Source organism: Neofelis nebulosa, chromosome 15, assembly GCF_028018385.1.
Source record: "Neofelis nebulosa isolate mNeoNeb1 chromosome 15, mNeoNeb1.pri, whole genome shotgun sequence".
In the NCBI taxonomy this organism is placed as follows: Eukaryota; Metazoa; Chordata; class Mammalia; order Carnivora; family Felidae; genus Neofelis; species Neofelis nebulosa.
The window spans coordinates 7,294,112-7,310,698 of record NC_080796.1 but is presented as its reverse complement, the minus strand read 5'-3'; the positions used below and the strand labels follow the sequence as shown (position 1 = coordinate 7,310,698).

General features: G+C 52.1%; 1 protein-coding gene and 1 long non-coding RNA gene across 2 annotated transcripts in view; both read left to right on the top strand.

Annotated features, from left to right (window-relative positions):
* The first annotated feature begins 1,578 nt into the window (after window positions 1–1,578).
* The window catches only part of TP53BP2 (tumor protein p53 binding protein 2), a 53,659-nt gene continuing 38,650 nt past the window's right edge, over window positions 1,579–16,587 (top strand). The window contains exon 1 of the mRNA XM_058701363.1: window positions 1,579–1,830. Within this exon, the coding sequence (XP_058557346.1) occupies window positions 1,804–1,830 (27 nt within the window). The 5' untranslated portion in view covers window positions 1,579–1,803. The remainder of the gene's footprint in view (window positions 1,831–16,587) is intronic.
* Window positions 2,474–3,965, top strand: LOC131496130 (uncharacterized). The gene is made up of 2 exons (XR_009254329.1): window positions 2,474–3,012; window positions 3,733–3,965. It is a non-coding gene; the product is annotated as an uncharacterized LOC131496130 (long non-coding RNA).

The window sequence follows — 16,587 nt, the reverse complement described above, 5'->3', positions numbered from 1 at the left end:
CCAACCTGACCCCCTTCAGCACGGCCAGGGGGTCCTGCCCCAGCCACTTCCCAAGAGCTTTGCGCAGGTTCGGAGACAGGAGTCAGGTCATCTGCTCCACACCTCCCCAGATCTCTCCATTTGGGCGGGAGCGAGGCCAAAGCCCTCAGGCTGGCCCACCGGTGCGAACGCCCATGGCCCTTGGGTCACCCTGCTGTCCCCCTGTGGTCCCTGCAGCTGTCCCAGAACAGCCAGGTGGGCTCCCCGAGAGGCCTTCACGCTTGCTGGTCCCTCCTCCCAGAAGCCTTCCCTCCACTGCCAGGCTCAGGTGGCTCAGGTGGGGCTCAGGTGGCTCAGCCGGGCTGCCTGGTCACCATCTGCCAAACGGCAGCTGCTGGCTCCTCCCCTGACCCCCTTAATTCTGTCCTTATAATCGAACTGGTAATTCATGTAATCGTTGGCTATTGATCTACTTCGCTATTGGTTTTCCCGTCCATCGAGTTCTGTTTGATGCGTCGGTGGCACTCGGGACATCTGCACTCAGAACACGTGGCCAAAGTTTCATAAATTCGTGCTGAAATGAACCACGCGGTGGAGTCTCTTTGCTGAACTCAGGACCATGAACCTCGGGTTTGGAGAAGTCTGCTTTCTAATGGGATTAGCACACTTCGCTACTGCCAGGTGTGGAGACCGGGTGTACGGCGTGGGGGAGGGGGGTGTGTGCGGTCCTGGAGGCCAGGCGCCGGCAGGTGCTCTCCGCACCCCACTTCTCAGGCTCTTGGAAGAGGCCGGGCTCCGCGGGAGCGCCCCGCACCGGGGTTACGCCATCCCCCACTCCGGGCTGCGCCCCCCCCAGGAGGTGACCCCACCGGGACGGCCCCCCCCCCCGGGGGCTGCACCATCCCCCACTCAGGGTTGCGCCCCCCAGGAGGTGCCCCCACCCACAGGGCTGCGCCCCCCCCTCCAATCCGGGACTGCCCCCTATCCACGGAGCGTGACCCCCCCCCCACCGGGGTTACGCTATCCCCCACTCCGGGCTGCGCCCCCCGAGGAGGTGACCCCACCGGGACTGCACCACCCTTCCGGACATCGCGCCTCCCCCCGGGGCTGCCCCCACCTGAGCATCCGTGAGCCCTGCAGCCCCCCACGGCCCGCCATCAGGGGCTGGGGTAGCGAGCCGAGTCCCCGACCCGCGTGAGCGGCAAAGAAGCGGCCCCTCCGAAGTCGCTCCACACACTTTTAGGCGTTTTGGAGGCTTGTTTATTGTGACTGCGATAAGAATACGCAGGCTCCACCCTGGGAGTCACTTTTAAGTGTATTCGTGTCTAACCTAAAGCCACGCAGACCTGAGTCCTACACTGGACGACGGGCGATGACCAGAGTGAAGGCGAGCAGCCGCGAGCCACCGCTGTGGGACGCGAAACCCCGCCGCTCTTGCGCAGGCGCGTCCTCCGCGCCCGGTCCCGCCCCGCCCTCACAAGACGTGCGGAGGTGGGTGGGGCGGGGGAGCGCGGGGGGCGGAGCGTGGAGGGCGCGCGGGGGGCGGGGCGGAGGGCGCGCGGGGTGGGGGGAGCGCGCGCGCTGGGCGCGGGGGGCGGAGCGCGGGCCGTCGTGGGCTCTGAGGAGACAAAGCCGCGTCGGGGCCGCGGGGGGTGGGCCCTGGGCTCGGTGGCGCCCCCGCCCGCGGGGAGGGCTGCGCCGACCGCCGACGCCGCGGCCGCCTCGCCTCGCAACAGGTCGGCCGCCTTCCGGGAGCCTCGCCCTGCGCCGCCGCCCCCCGCTCCCGAGACCCGGGCGCCCCGCTCGGCTCGGGCCGCGGCTCCCATGCGGTTCGGGTCCAACATGATGCCGGTAAGCGCGCGGGCCGGCGGCTAGTCCCCAGGCCGCGGCCCCCTCTCCCATCCCCCACCCGCCCCCTCCCCCCCATCCCCCCGACCCCTGCGGGCAGGGAGCCGCCGACGCGCAACCGCCCAAACTTTCCTGGCGCGTCCGCCTGCGTCCTCACCCCGTGCGGGTCTCGCGCGTCGAGACTTGGGGCCCCGGGCTGTCGGGTGCTTTGTCTTTTTAAAAACTTTTTGTTGGGAGTGAAGCGGAGCCTGCTGAGGTCCGATTGCCTGTCGCTCCTGGTGTGCGAGGGCGCCCGCGCGGGGTTGGGGGGTCGTCAGGTCGCCGGAGACCCGAGTGCCCGCGGCGCCTTCGGCCCTCGGCCCCCACCCCCCCCGGAGGCCCCCAACCCCCCCCCCCCCGCCCCCGGCTCCTCGAGCTTCTGAACCCCCCGAGCCCCAGGCCCCCCGCCCCCAGCCCCTTGCTCCCCCTCCTCTGAGCCTCGAACCGGCGGGTTCCCTGATCCCGACCCTCCCCCTCTCCCAGACCCTGGAGGCCCCCAGCGGCCGCAGGGCTGACGCAGGAGCGCCGAGGCGCTTCCCTTCGGCGCCCGCGGGTTGGGTGGGGGGGGCTGGGCTGCGGGCTCGTGCACGCGCCCCCCACCCCCACCCCCAGGAGGTTGTGCTCGCGCCTCTCCCAGGGTCCAGGGGTCTTTTTGCGGTCCGCGGTGTTTTCCTAGGGCTTCCCGTGTTCAGACAAAGGAGCGGGCAACTTTCCACCGTCTGCGGAACGTAGCGACGGCGCGTTTCGGTCGTTCGCAGTTACGGGTGCAGAGTAGAAAATTCTGTGCCCCGGCTGCCCACCTGGGTCCTCCCTTTCGCTGCCTCGGCCGACTTAGTTCATTGCGCTTGGTAATTGACTTTCGACGGCTTTGGGATGCTGTTTTGGCCCGCGAGGATTCAAGGAATTAGAGTGTGCGCGGTGTCCTGCACCCTATTTTCGTTTAGTACCGGCTTATGAAGTCAGGTTTGTGATGTGAATGGACCATGGGGGAGGGTGAAGGAATTTGCAATTAAAATTTGTATCCTGGGATTTACGTTTTCCTTTCTTTGGAAGTGACTTCTGCAGTTGTCTCTGAATTTTCCTACAAATTAAGGAGCAAGACCAGTACTGGTTGTTGCAAGGTGATTTCTTAAGGATGGTTTCACGGTATCCTTTGGGCTTTCTTAAAACTTGGGAGAGTTTTGGGGCGTCTGGGGGGCCCAGTGGGGTACGCCTCCGACTCTTGATCTCAGCTCAGGTCTTGATCTAGGGTGGTGAGTTCGAGCCCCGTGCTGGGCATGAAGCCTGCTTAAAAACAAAACAGGAGACTTTTCCTTGTCGCAGCCGGACACCGGCTGACCAGTTTGTAAAGAGCTGCTGGCCCTGGAGGCTGGTACGGTTCTTCCCATCCATGCACGCCAGCCTGGAGCCAGAGCCTCGGTGTTTGCTCAGCCCCCTTTGTGACCAGAACTACCTTCTTGTTTTGAAAAGTGATTCGTCTCCCGGTCTCACCATCTGTAAAATGGGGACGATGGTAACACCAGCTCTCAGGGTGGTTGTGAGGAGCGGGGTCCCTGTTTCTGAAGCCCCACCTTGGGGTAGGTGCTAGATAAGAGCTCGTGCAGGATTTGCAGGACTGGCCACCTCAGACGTTTGTAGCCTGTGTGTCACGTAACCACGTGAAGCAGGTGTTCATTCAGTAACACCACTCTCTCTGTGTCTTTATCCTGTAATAGTTGGGGTGCCTGAAAATGAGCCTATTTTCTTAAATATATTTCTCCTCTCTGGCTTTTAATATACAGCACTTGGATTTTAATTTTAGCATTGAGCGAAGTTTTGCATTTTATCACTTAACCAGTTATTAAAAATCTTAACCCAATTTATTAGGACAAGCGTTGTGATTAATATGAATAGATGGATCGGCGCAGGATGTAGACCGTTGTCTTGATGTGCTTTTTTTTGTTGTGGTTAAATGTACATAACAAAAATTGCCCTTTCAACCATTTTTAAGTGTGTAGCTCTGTGGCATTAAGAACACATTCCATGCATTGCCCTTAAAGACATTCTGAAGATAACAGCTGGCTACTTAGACAGTGTTATATTAAAAGTGTACAGATAAATGTGTTTGTGTATTTTCTCACCAAATGGTAGAGAATCAAGTGACTTTCATGTGGGACATGAAGTGATAATTGGACCCAAAACCAGAAGGGGAAGGTGCATTTTAGTAGGCTAACTAAAAATAAGTAGGCAAACGCTGAGAGGGTAGGGGTAATGATAGGGTACAGCAGAGCAGGCGAGATCATTAACACTCATTTCCAGATACCCACCACAGTGTCTCTGATTCTCTGATAATTTCTACAACTTGGTAAGAAGAAACGGGTTAATGTTTCATCCTTGACACTTTATTTTCCCTCATTGAAGAACGAATTGTTCGCAGGTTGAGTGTCACTTTTTTTAAGTGAGCCATCCTCGTTGTATTTGGTTATCAGATAAAGATAATTTAAAAGCAAAATTTCTCAGCTATTTAAAATTATATCGGATATCTTTTTTCATACTTTCATTTTGGAAAGCATTACATTCAAAGAAAGCATATATTCAGAAATATTTCTATGAGAGAGGTTAGCTAACTGTGAAAGCATTCAGATGTGACTTGATAAACATTTGTACCTGCTACCAAAATGGTAGATTAAAAAGAGCAAAAACCGGGGCGCCTGGGTGGCTCCGTCGGTTAAGGGGGCCGACTTCGGCTCAGGTCACCATCTCGAGGTCCGTGAGTTCGAGCCCCGCGTCGGGCTCTGTGCTGACAGCTCAGAGCCTGGAGCCTGTTTCAGATTCTGTGTCTCCCTCTCTCTGACCCTCCCCCGTTCATGCTCTGTCTCTCTCTGTCTGAAAAATAAATAAATATTTAAAAAAAAAAAAAAAGAGCAAAAACCAAAACTACACACAGAACCGCACACAGTATTCTGCAGAACCACATGGAGGGCCGGAGGACTTGAATGTGTCTCTGGTAGATATCCTCTCTCGGGCATGGATGTCCCGTGTCCCTGTGGCCAGCATGGGGGCCACCAGCCACCTGCAGCTTCAGCACTTGGCATGCGACTAATGGGACTGAAATTTTAAAAAGATTATTTAGTTCAAATATATCTAGATAGCTGATGTGCCTGGTGGCCACTGTGTGGGCAGGGCAGTCTGACAAGGTAGCACAGAGAAGAACTTCACCCTTGAGTGATGTATTTGCAGCTTCACGTTCCCGTTAATGCTTTAAAACCAAATAGTGATGGCCTGTTTACCCCTAATGACTTGGAAAATGGGTTTTCCAACTATTTGGTGTTCTCTTTGAACAAATCTCATCATACAGCTCTGCTGCAAATAATGTTTTCAAGAAAATGATTGCTTATTTTAAAAAGCTCAATTGACCTGATCATGGTTTAAGTCTTTTTTTTTTTTAAGTTTATTTATTTATTTTGAGAGAGAGAGAGCGCGCACAGGTGTACGGGTGTGAGTCGGGGAGGGGCAGAGAGAGGGAGTGAAAATCCCGAGTAGGCTCCACGCTGTCAGCACAGAGCCCTATGCGGGACTCAAACTCCCGAACCGAGATCGTGACTTGAGCGGACATCAAGAGTCGGAGGCTTCACTGAAAGCTACCCAGGCGCCCTGATCATGATTTAAGTTTTAAATTTGTGACATTTTACCTTCCAGTGCTGCAGAGGTGTCCTAATTATTTCTAGTTCCATGATGTTGCTGTAAGATAATATCTGATGGTCTGAGCTTCTAGTTTGGGGAGTCTAGCAAAAAAAAAAAAAAAAAAAAAAATGGGCATGGGGCACCTGGGCGGCTCAGTTGGTTAAGCGTCCAACTCATGATTTCAGTTCAGGTCATGATCACACGCGGTTCGTGGGATCCAGCTCTGCATGGGGCTCTATGCTGACATTGTGGAACCTGCTTGAGATTTTCTCTTTCTCTCTCTCAAGGTAAATTAAAAAAAAACAGTGAGCCAACTTCAGAGTTAAAATAAAAATGGGTTCTTACAGTATCTCCTTTAGGAGTCTGACACCTGCTCAGTAGGATTTCTGTATTTCTATAGGAGACTGCACCTGGGGCACCTCACAGACCAAAGGCATGACTTCTGCTCAAATGCTTGTATTATTTTCATGTAAAAAAAGTCTTATTTGCACATATTTCCAAACTGAAATTAGGTGTTGAGATTAGAAAGGTTTCAAGTTCTAGCTTTAGAACGTTGTATATGATTATACCTTGTGGTGAAAGAATTTCTTGTTGTTGAGTAAGCAAGCTTAGGTTTTATTCCAGAGTAAAGTTTAAGGTAGGTTCTCTGTCTTTATAGGATTGTAATTCTCAAAGGCTCTTAAACACATCCTCTGTTTTAAAAAATGTGGCAAAAACCTCACATGCTATAGTGAGATTTGTTGCCTTATGACTTCTGCTGTATCAATTAAAAGCTGAAAAGCATTAAAATTTTTTTTTTTTTGTATTTTTATGTTTCAGGGGAACATTTTAGACTTTACAAAGAAACTGAGCACAAGCATACACCTGCTTGTATTTTAACAGCTGCAGAGAATTTATTTATCTGGAAGGGACATTTATCTGCAGGACCCAAAAACAGAGGGTCATTTAGTCATGCACTGCTTCCAGGAAGAGCTGTTTTCTCTCCCTCTTTGTGTCACCGTCCCGCAAAGGTAGAAAGTAGCAGCAGTAAAACACGATCTCTCTCTTCTGAAGCCTGTAAGGAATGCCGAGACTTTTATCGTCCGGTGACCTGTCAGGGTGTGTGGCAGGCATTCCCTGAGTCTGTCCAAAGCCGACCTCACGCATCCTCGGCCCTGTCGGTGGGGGGGGTGCCATCCTGGGCTGTGAACCTCTCACCAACTCCCACTACGTTATCAAAGGATAAGGAGAGTGGGAGAGAGAGTTTAGGAATCCAGAGTGTTCTTTTCAGCTCATGCCACTTAGTCAAGTCAAACATTATTTAAATACTTGCTTTTTGATGGTGTGCTATGGACTGAAAAGAGCATTTTTCTTTAATGAGTTGTAATTGAGAAAAGAAAACACAGGTGATAGATTCTGAAATATTTACTTACTTTGGAGTGCCGAGTGAGACATTAAAATTTTACATTCTGTTGGGGAGAGCCAAGGAGAGGTTGTGGTCAGGAGGGGATCCCCGCAGAAGTACTGAGCCACACGGAGGCATAACTCCAAAAACTTTCTGTGTAAGGTCTCAGCAAAAGAAAGTTATTTCAGCGGAGAAACGCAAATTGTAAACATAGATCATCTGTAGGAAAAGTAGCTTCCCACAACTTGTGGTCATTTTGATTTTTTTCTACATAAAATATATCCAAAATCAAGTGATTTCTTGGGATGCTAATAGGACTAGACATTCATTGAAAATATTTATTGAGCCAGTAAATACTGAACTTTTACTTCTGAAATGCCCACCTCACTGGTTTCTCTAGAAACAGGTTTTTAACTTAGTACTACTTTAAGTTTCCAACATTTCAAATAAAAGCGTGTAAGATGCAAGTTGAGAAAAGCAGTAGAAAACCATAATGCATGAATTGTTGCAGGATTCCAGTTTAAAGTGCTCTCCAGTCGGAGCTGGGTGGGACAGCTGGCTCGTCCCAGCAGCGGAGAGGATACTTCCTGAGTGACGTGTGTCCTGGGCTCCTGCTTTTTCCCCCAGGACGGGAAGCAGCCTCTCCTGAGACTGCACAGTGCCCGCTGGTGTAGGCTGGCAATCCTGTCTGGTTTCTGTGCGACCATGGGGGGTCACTTTCTCTTCAGGGTTCTGTAGACAGGGCTCCAAGGCGATGATGCCGATGATGCGGGGAAGGAAGGAAGGGTCGGGAGTGGCAGGCGGAGGGACGGGGACCTCCCAGCGCCTGCGAGAGAAGGGTCCCGGATGGCACAGCAGTGACCTGCCCGGCACGGTATCACCAGGAAGCCGAGATGGGTGCCGAGTGAGCAAGGAAGAGCGATTCAGCCCAGTGATGTGAGTTTATCGGAAGTAAACAAGGGACTGAATTTAGATGGAATCCCCTTAAATCATGGTGCTTCATTCTTCCCCATTTACCTATTGGTTGTATTTGGATGGCCACTCTGGGCCAGCTCCTGGTGAGAAAATACTTAGTAACCGTCTGCTGTGTGTGTGGGGCACTGGTGGGTGCAGGAAAGGGTACCCCACTTGCTGGGAGCTCCCCTTCCCTGAGCTAGTTTCGGGGTGGAAAATACGGAAGAGAAGGTGAGGCTGGGATTTCAGCAGGATAAGGTGGCCGGGATGGTCACTCTAGACTGGATGCGGGTTGGGCTGGGCCTGCTGAGATGGAGTGGAACCTGTCACCTAGTCAGAACCGCAGGCCTATGGAGCCTGTCACCTAGTCAGAACTGTGGGCCGCGTGCATAGGCCGAGTGGCCTGCAGGGAATGCAGTGCCCCTGAGGGGGAACAGCAGGGAGGGGCCGGCATCTCCTCGATGAGCACAGACCCTTGTGCTGCTGTGTGGAGAGTAGGTTGTGGAGGTGCGGGGAGGGGGGAAGGGGAGGAGTGGGGGGTGGAAGGTCCATGGACAGCTACCTGGAATGGGGAAGAGCCACACCTTGTCACCCCAAGGGCCCAGCACATAGTGTGAACTGGGCGTGAACTTGTCAACCTTAGGTAAAACTGGCAGGAATGTGTTTATTTGGAAATAACAACAGAGAATTGCAGGTTGGGGACAGGCTGGCTTTGGGACAACCATAGGCAAGTCCAACAAAGAGGAGAGGAACGTTATTTTATGGACAAAAAGGAAGTTGGGAGGGGTTGTTTTGAACCAAAGTCCACTGGAGAAGCAGTGGGGTTGAGGGTGATGGTGGTTTCTCAGTGGCTGAGCTGTGGGGGGGCGGGGGGATGCCCACACATCTTCCCCATGGGGCCTGGAATTCAGGATGCTTTCCTGTTGGATCTGTAATTGACAGTTCTTCCTGTGATTGACCTTGAGCGGTACAGCTCCCCCTTCCAGCCTCCCCTTCTGCATCCAGAATCTGCTTTAGGGATGTTTCTCTGTATTAATCTTCACAACACTCAATTGACACATCTTGTCACCTGCTTGAATAACTTGCTCCGGTGGTACAGATGTGGAGAAGTGTCAGGGTGAGAGTGGAGACAGGACGGCCTGCCTGGGGTTGGGAACAGGGCCGGATGTAGTAAGGGGAGACCTCTCCGAACCCACAGGCTCCTCCCTGCTGGACCGAGGGGAAACCAGACTTCGTAGAAGAAGAAAGTTCTAAAGAGCTCAAGAGGAGCCTACGTCTCTGTGGTTCTGTGAAACCGAGCGGGGCCAATCTGGTTTCCTGAGGAAGCCCTAACCTTGAAAACGTTTGACCACGGGACCACACCACCTGGATGGCTTCTGATGGTTTCACCTAAAAGTTCCTTTACCAGTTGTTTTTAATTCCAAGATGCTTCGTTTTATTGCCAGAGATACGTGTAGCCTGACATTTGGGAGATTACAGTCCGAGTTGCCGTAGTTCTGCAGGGTGTCCTGCCATTGCTTCTCTGAACCACAGCAAGATGTGGAGGGTTTGTGATACGTGGGTAATTGTTAGTAACTTGCTGATTTCCAGAAAAGGGGCACTATTTTGGGTCACTTTCATTTTAAAGGCAGAAAAGTCTTTCCCCGGTACCTGTGGCTTGCTGCTCTCAGCAGCTGGAGACCTGGGTGTTGTGGCCAGTTCTTTCTGCTTTTCCTGGTTTTTAATGTTTATTTTTGAGAGAGAGAGAGAGAGAGAGGGAGAGAGAGAGGGAGGCAGCGTGAGCAGGGGAGGGGCAGAGAGAGGGAGAGACAGAATCCAAAGCGGGCTCCAGGCTCTGAGCTGTCAGCACAGAGTGCAATGCAGGGCTCGAACTCCTCAACTCGCTGAAGTTGGATGCCTAACTGACTGAGGCACCCGGGCGCCCCTTCTGCTTTTCCATCCGCGCCCCCCCCCCCCCCCCCGCCGCCCCCGCCGCGCCACCTGTGTCATGGGCCCTCTCCTGCGCTGTCACTCCGCTGCCTAGGCCCTCTCCTTGCCATCTTCGTCCCTGCCCTGCTCTCTGCCCCTTTAGTCTGTTCCACGCACTTCCTCCGTGTGGTTTTTCCTGAACCGAAGTCTGTGTCTTCCTTCTCCAGCATGCTCCAAGACTGATTTCTGTTACGGCATATGGGGGAAGCTCCCTCTGCAGAGACGGAGTGTCCGTCATCCAGCCCAGTGGGTTTCGGCCCTTTGGTGTCATCCGGACACTTCGTTCCAGGGCGTCAGGCCTCGCAGAGGAAGTGGTAGAGTCAGAACACCGAACAAGGCCGTGTCGGTCGTGCCGCCACTCGCTGGCCCGCCTTCGGAATTGTGTCGTCCTCCTAAGAGCCGCTCACACCTGGGGTGTGCTCCCTGGGGGGTCTGCGTGAGGACCGTGGGCAGGGCCGAGGCCAGCGTTCCTCTTGTCACAGCAGGCATACGCCGTCGTACGTTTCTGCCCATGACGCTCTGCTCCCCGTGACCGTGACCGTGCTGTAGCTGTGTGCGTGTGTGAGATGAGGCCCGTGCGCCGGGGCGTCCGCAGCATTCCTGTGCCTCACGGGCTGAGCGGTGACCCGTCCCTGCCTGTCCGTCCAATCTCACTCCGCCTGCACGGCCCAGCAGCCCCGGAGTGCAGTCGTCACCGCACGCCGCTGTGCTTGTGTGCTGTCTCCGCCCGGATGTTCCTCTTCCTGCTGGGCTCACTCCTGTCGGTTCCAGTTCAGCGGCACGGTGACAGGGTGGCCTGTCTCTGTCCCAGGACGCTGTGCGCACCCCGCGGGCGGTTCTCCCGTGCGTCCACCTGTCGGCCCTGCGTACACCTGTGCGTTTTGGCACCTGGAGCGTGCTGGACTCTTGTGGGGACTTGATGCACATCGTTCCGGCGATTGTCCTTGGGGACGCTAGTTCTCGCCCGCTTCGTGTATGTCCATCATTGGCTTGGCTTTGAGCTTCCTCAGAGTTCCCAGAGCTGACGTCTCGGAGGACAGAGTCGGAGGCGCTGGGGGGAGAACTGGAAGCAGTGGGTTGCTCGTGCTTCCGGTGTCCTGGTGGATCAGGAAGATCGTGTGCTCGGTGAGGAAGAGCCGAGAACAGGACGAGGAAGTGCCTTTACGTGCAGTGGCTGCGGTGCCCAGTTTAGAGGAGAGCATTGGCAGGGGTAGGGAAGGAGGGGTTGCAGGTGAGGAATGACGCAGTTCAGAGTTTAGTCCTCTTACTTTGTTTGTTGTTTATGACGGATGGTGAGTACAGAGCGGCCTGGAGCAAGTGTACTTGGGGTTTGAAGTCTGTCTAAGTCTGGCGTCGGACACGGTTGAAAAGGAGGGAACACATTTTCCTTCTTTATCATTTTTGTTTTTAACTTTAGAGACCACAAATGGGGAAGGGGTAGAGGGGGAGGGAGAGAGAGAGAGAATCTTAGGCAGGCTCCATGCTCAATGTGGAGCCCGATGCGGGCCTTGAACTTGTGAATGGTGAGATCATGACCTGAGTCGAAGTCAAGAATTCAACACTCAACAGACTGAGCCACCTAGGCGCCCCTGGAACAGATTTCTCAAGTTACCCTCAAATAAGCAGAGTGCTCGGTTTCTTCTTTAGAGACGGCGTCTGGCTTTGAGAAAGCTCACAGAAGTTGCACTGTGTGTTCGGGTAGTAGCTCACTCTTTTTTTTTCTTTTTAAATGTTTCTTTCTTTATTTTGACAGAGAACCCCAAGCAGGCTCTGCTCTCTTAGTGCACAGCCCAAAGCGGGTCTGCATCTCATGACCATGAGATCATGACCTGAGCTGAAATCGAGAGTCGGATACTTGACCGGCTGAGCCCCCCCAGGCGCCCCGGAGCTCACTCTGGGTCGTGTTTTGCTCTCCTGCTGACTCCCGTGTGCCGTGGAGCTTCGCCTCTCTGACCCACAGTGTCCGTGCAGCTCAGCGAGCATGTTTGCGGTTTGTGATACTAAGATAGCAAGGTAGTTCGGGGGTGGAGGAAACCTTAGGGCCAAAGCCTCCGGTCCTAAAGGAATGTGTAGACCAGTGAGGCAGATAAGACAGGATACAAACAACTGCAGTGTGAGTAGATGTTGGACAAAGAGAGTTTTCTTCTGGCTGGAGGGTGTGTGTGTGCGTGAGTGTGAGTGTGTGTGTGCGCGTGGAGGAGGAGGAGGAGCTGGAGGCACTTTTAAGGTCTCTGAATTATCCTAGAAGGATGGGGTGGCTTAGACGGGAGGGAACAGGGTGTAGGGAACAGCTGAGCTAATCTAGGGAGGTGAGTGAGGAAAATTGTGGGTGTTTAGATTTCTCATTTGATGATTTGAGGCTGTCACTTAAACTACGTTCCGTGAAATTTGGACTGTGCAGAGGTAAATGCCAGGGCACATGGAGGTGGTGTTTCCATAGTGTTATCAGGTTAGCTCCTGGCGCCGTGATCGTTCCCGACTCAGCCCTCGTGTGGGGCGTCTTCCCCTGGAGCGTCCTCGCCCCTGCTGGCTGTGACAGAGGTCATTCAGCAGTTGGGACTGGGAGGGCTCAGAGCCAGGAGCTTCTCCAGAGGGACTCACGTTGGGAGGAGGACCAAGTCCCGGAGGTGACTGCTCTGTCGCTGCGGGTACGAAGTGGGGGTGTGATCTAACATCCGAGACCAGCGTGCAGCGTTCTGAGACCCTCTTTCTGTATGTAGAGAACATTTCTCCACAATAAAGTAGCCACTTCTACTTGTTTTATCGTTTTTTTCTGGCAGGGTGATCATCTCAGACAGTGACGGCGCTCTGGATGACACTCAGTGGGTCCTGAGTGTTCAGTGATTGGTATCGAGACTTCATGTGTTGTTGATTTCTAGATTCTATTCACTGGCTGTAGTGACCAAAAGAGTAAAAAAAAGACACCCAGTGATGATTTTATGATTTTGCTTTAAATAAGTCAGATTTGGCCTTAGAAACTGACGGGCTGATTTTGAAACACACCATAAGAAAAAGCAGTGGGCTTAGCGTAGGTCTCAGTGTCGCCGGCCCTTGGTGGAGTCTGGGACATGTAGCTCCTGGAAATTGGGGGGTTTTAAAAAGCAGCTTTAGGGCCTTGAGGGTAAACTGCAGGCAGGAGTCCTCGCGGCCTTCACGGCAGCGGTGCTGACTCTGAACACGCAGGATGGTGGCCGGTCCGGGGTGGCCAGCCTGGGAGGGGGCGGGGCAGAAAACCCCAGGAGCCAGGGAGGCCCTGAGTCTCATTTCTGCCTGGGCCCGGTGTCTGGGTGCGTTTGAGAGGTTGAAGAAGCTTTGGCTGATGTTCCTTGTCTTAATCGAGTCCCCTCTCTAAGTGATCGTGTGGAGGGAGGTGTTTGTCTTGACCAGGTTACGGGAGGCCTGGTGGCAGTCTCTTCTGGAAGGTACTCGGGGGCCCTCCTCCAGGAGGGGTAGCGCACAGTGTAGAAGTGAGGTGACGGTTTCCGTTTCTCTCTGCACAGCTGAATATTAAAGCCCAAGCCATGCAGACCCTTCCCTGATCTTCCAGCTGGGAAGTCCTTCCGGCGAGTTTCCTGTGCGTTGTAAGGTCTGGGGAGGATTCATATCACCCCTTTTATAGGTCGTTCATTTTTCTCGAAAGGACATTTTTTTTCCGCTCATATTCCGCTCATATTCTTTTTTCTCTTCGGTAGACCTGAGGGATTTCAGTTTTGAGAAGTCAAAACTCGAAGGTGTTGTTGCAAAGCTTTGTTGCCTTTCGGTGACCAGGAGCATCTTCCGCTGCTGGTTCCTTTTTCTTTCTGTGGAACTTGACGTCGCTCTTTAAATCCCAGGAATAAACTTTAGCCTCTGGCACAAAGTTAATTTCTTGTAAATGCCGTAGCCAGTTTTTTTGTATTTCCTCTTGGGAAAGTCTTCCAAATTTTAATCGGAGATAATGCCTCCTTGAAGATGAATCATTCTTATGTAAATAGCAGAACATTATAGTCACAGCGAATACAAGTCCTCTAAAAAGGGAGCTCTTAAAAATAAGTCTGTGACCCATTCTTTTTAAATGAAAATTGTCTGGGACTTTGGATTTTTGGAAGGGCAAGTCTCCTTCAGACGTGACTTGGGCACGAATGGCTGTGCAGAGTGTGGAGGGCTGGGCGCCACTTAGTGTGAGGAGTGCGTGTCTTCTCCGGAACCTTCTTTCCTTTCAGATGGAGCACCTGACGAAGTAGATGCAAATAATGGTCACAGTTGCATTTTTTTTTTTTTTTTTTTTTTTTAGTTTTTGGGACAGAGAGAGACAGAGCATGAACGGGGGAGGGGCAGAGAGAGAGGGAGACACAGAATCGGAAACAGGCTCCAGGCTCCGAGCCATCAGCCCAGAGCCCGACGCGGGGCTCGAACTCACGGACCGTGAGATCGTGACCTGGCTGAAGTCGGACGCTTAACCGACTGCGCCACCCAGGCGCCCCACACAGTTGCATTTTTAATGAAGTGTTTTCACATTCTTTCATCACAGTGTATGTTAAGGGTACTTTTCAACTGAAATTACCGTGAAAATATATTAACGTTGAGATTGTAAAAATATTAAAGTGACATCTATCCCTTTTCTCCTAATCAGTGATTTTGTTTATTCCATACAAGCCAGTTTGTATGTATGTATAATGTAAGTGCTTATAATCCACAACTTGACGTGTTTCTATTTGGTAACTTTATTTTCACCGCTGACCCCATATTCATAGTGGTTGGTCGCTGGATCATAATCCTTCCAGCAAAGGTATTTAAACTTACTTTCTATGTCGCTGGATATTTAGTTTTCCAAATTACTGTTCATGGATCTAACACTGTAGGGAAAATCTTCAGGCATTTAGAACTTTTCTTCGTTTCAGTTATTTCTTTGGGATGCATTACCGGATGTAAGGTCGTGAGGTATACATAATTCTATGGCTTTTGACACATGACCATTTTACTTTCCAAAAGGGTTTTGACAGTGTATGTACAGTGCCATCACCATGTCAGGGGTGAACCACTGTCCTACAGTCTCATCTCTGTTGGATCTTTTAATCAAATTACGAATTTAATAGTTGTAAGTGGTACTTCATTGTTGTAATTTATTTAAAACCATTATGTTCTCCCAGGGATTGCCATTCGTGTTACCTCATGTCCTCCGTCTGTTCTGTCCTCTGCTCTGATAGAGTTTATTGTTCATTGAATAATCTCTTTGTGGCTCATCTGAGGAAAAGTGAAGTTCCTGATTGACAGGTTGGGCAGGTTGGGCAGGTTGGAAAGAAGTCAGCATGTCTCTGCCCCTGAGAGGGGCTGGTCTGGGGTTGGCTTCTCCCGTCTCCCACGTTGTCCACCGCAGCGGTTCACGGCCCTGGTGCTGTAAGGTGCATCTGCGAGGGCTCACGGGCCTCCTTGACCTGGTTGGTGCTGCACACTTCGTGATGAACGTGGGTCACCTCCGAGGCTCCAGGAGGTGCAGCTCCGCCTGTAGCTGGGGTTGGCCAGAGCGGTCAGGATGGGGGAGCGGCTTCTGAGGGCCCCATTTCTCTTGCTTCCCTGTGGGGAAGGGTGTGATGAAGTCATTTCCTTGTTCTTGAAAATACAGTGTTTTACCAACGTGTCGGGAAAAGATGGTATGTTTGGAAGTAAGTTTACTATAGATTACTTTTTATTCTTATAATTTCCATTAATTTGTGCATCTGCTGAAACGTCAGTGTGTCTCCAGTCATGTTCAGTTTTTTAATTTCTGAATTTACATGTTACCTTCAGTCTCCTCCATCTAGCTTAGTAGTAAATTGTTGTCTCCTGTTTCCACGTGCAAATTTTGTCTCCCTTAGATTTTATATCTTACATAGTGTGAGAAATGAGCCCACCGACCCGTTCAAGGTGGGGGGAAGCGGAGCCTCGGAGCACAGTGAAACGAGGCTTTAATGAAAGTTCTTGCAAGAGCAGGTGTCTGCCGGACAGGCACACCCAGGGCTGTTACAGCAGACAGTTTATCCCCGAGCGGGACGCTGCACCTCTGGCTCCTCGTTGGCTGATACTGCAGAGGTTACAGCCTTCCCCGGAAGTCGCCTGTGCCCACGGAAGGCGAAAAGTAGTCTGATTGGGACAAGCGTACATTCCTTGAGGTGACACAGAGACTTCAGTTCTTTGGCACATGCTCATTGCAAAGCCTGTGAAAATAAGCCCAGGAAACGGAGGGGAAGAGCCAGGAAGTGAAGTTTCTAGGGGTTTGGGACTCCATTGTGGGGAGGGGGAGGGTGTCACACACATTTCCCATGGGTCGTAAACCTATTGTTTACTGGACAGCACAGCTTTTATTCGGTATTTCTGAAAATTAATCATCTCATTTCTCACAATCCTCTTTGCTAAGTTGATTCCCTTTTCATTTATAGGTTATTTTGGGCACAAGACACACAGACATTTGTTTCTTAAGAGGAATCTTACGCCCGAGGGGTTTGCTGTGGTCAGAAGCTCCCACCCAGCATTGTTCTAGAATATGTGTTCTTTGTTTTTTTTTTCCCCCACTCAGGGACCTCAGGGCCTAACCTTTTCCCTCTCTGCCTACTGAACTCCATCTTTTCTGTCATACTCCCCCCTTTGAACATGTGACTCCTAACTGCCATTAGGAATTGGGACAACCCACCTTAACTGCTTCCTGCTAGAAGGGGGGCGGTGACAGGGGTACGGCAGTCAGGGCAGGTTCAGAGGTCGATCCAGAGGTTCAAAATAACGGGAGGGCATCAGGAATG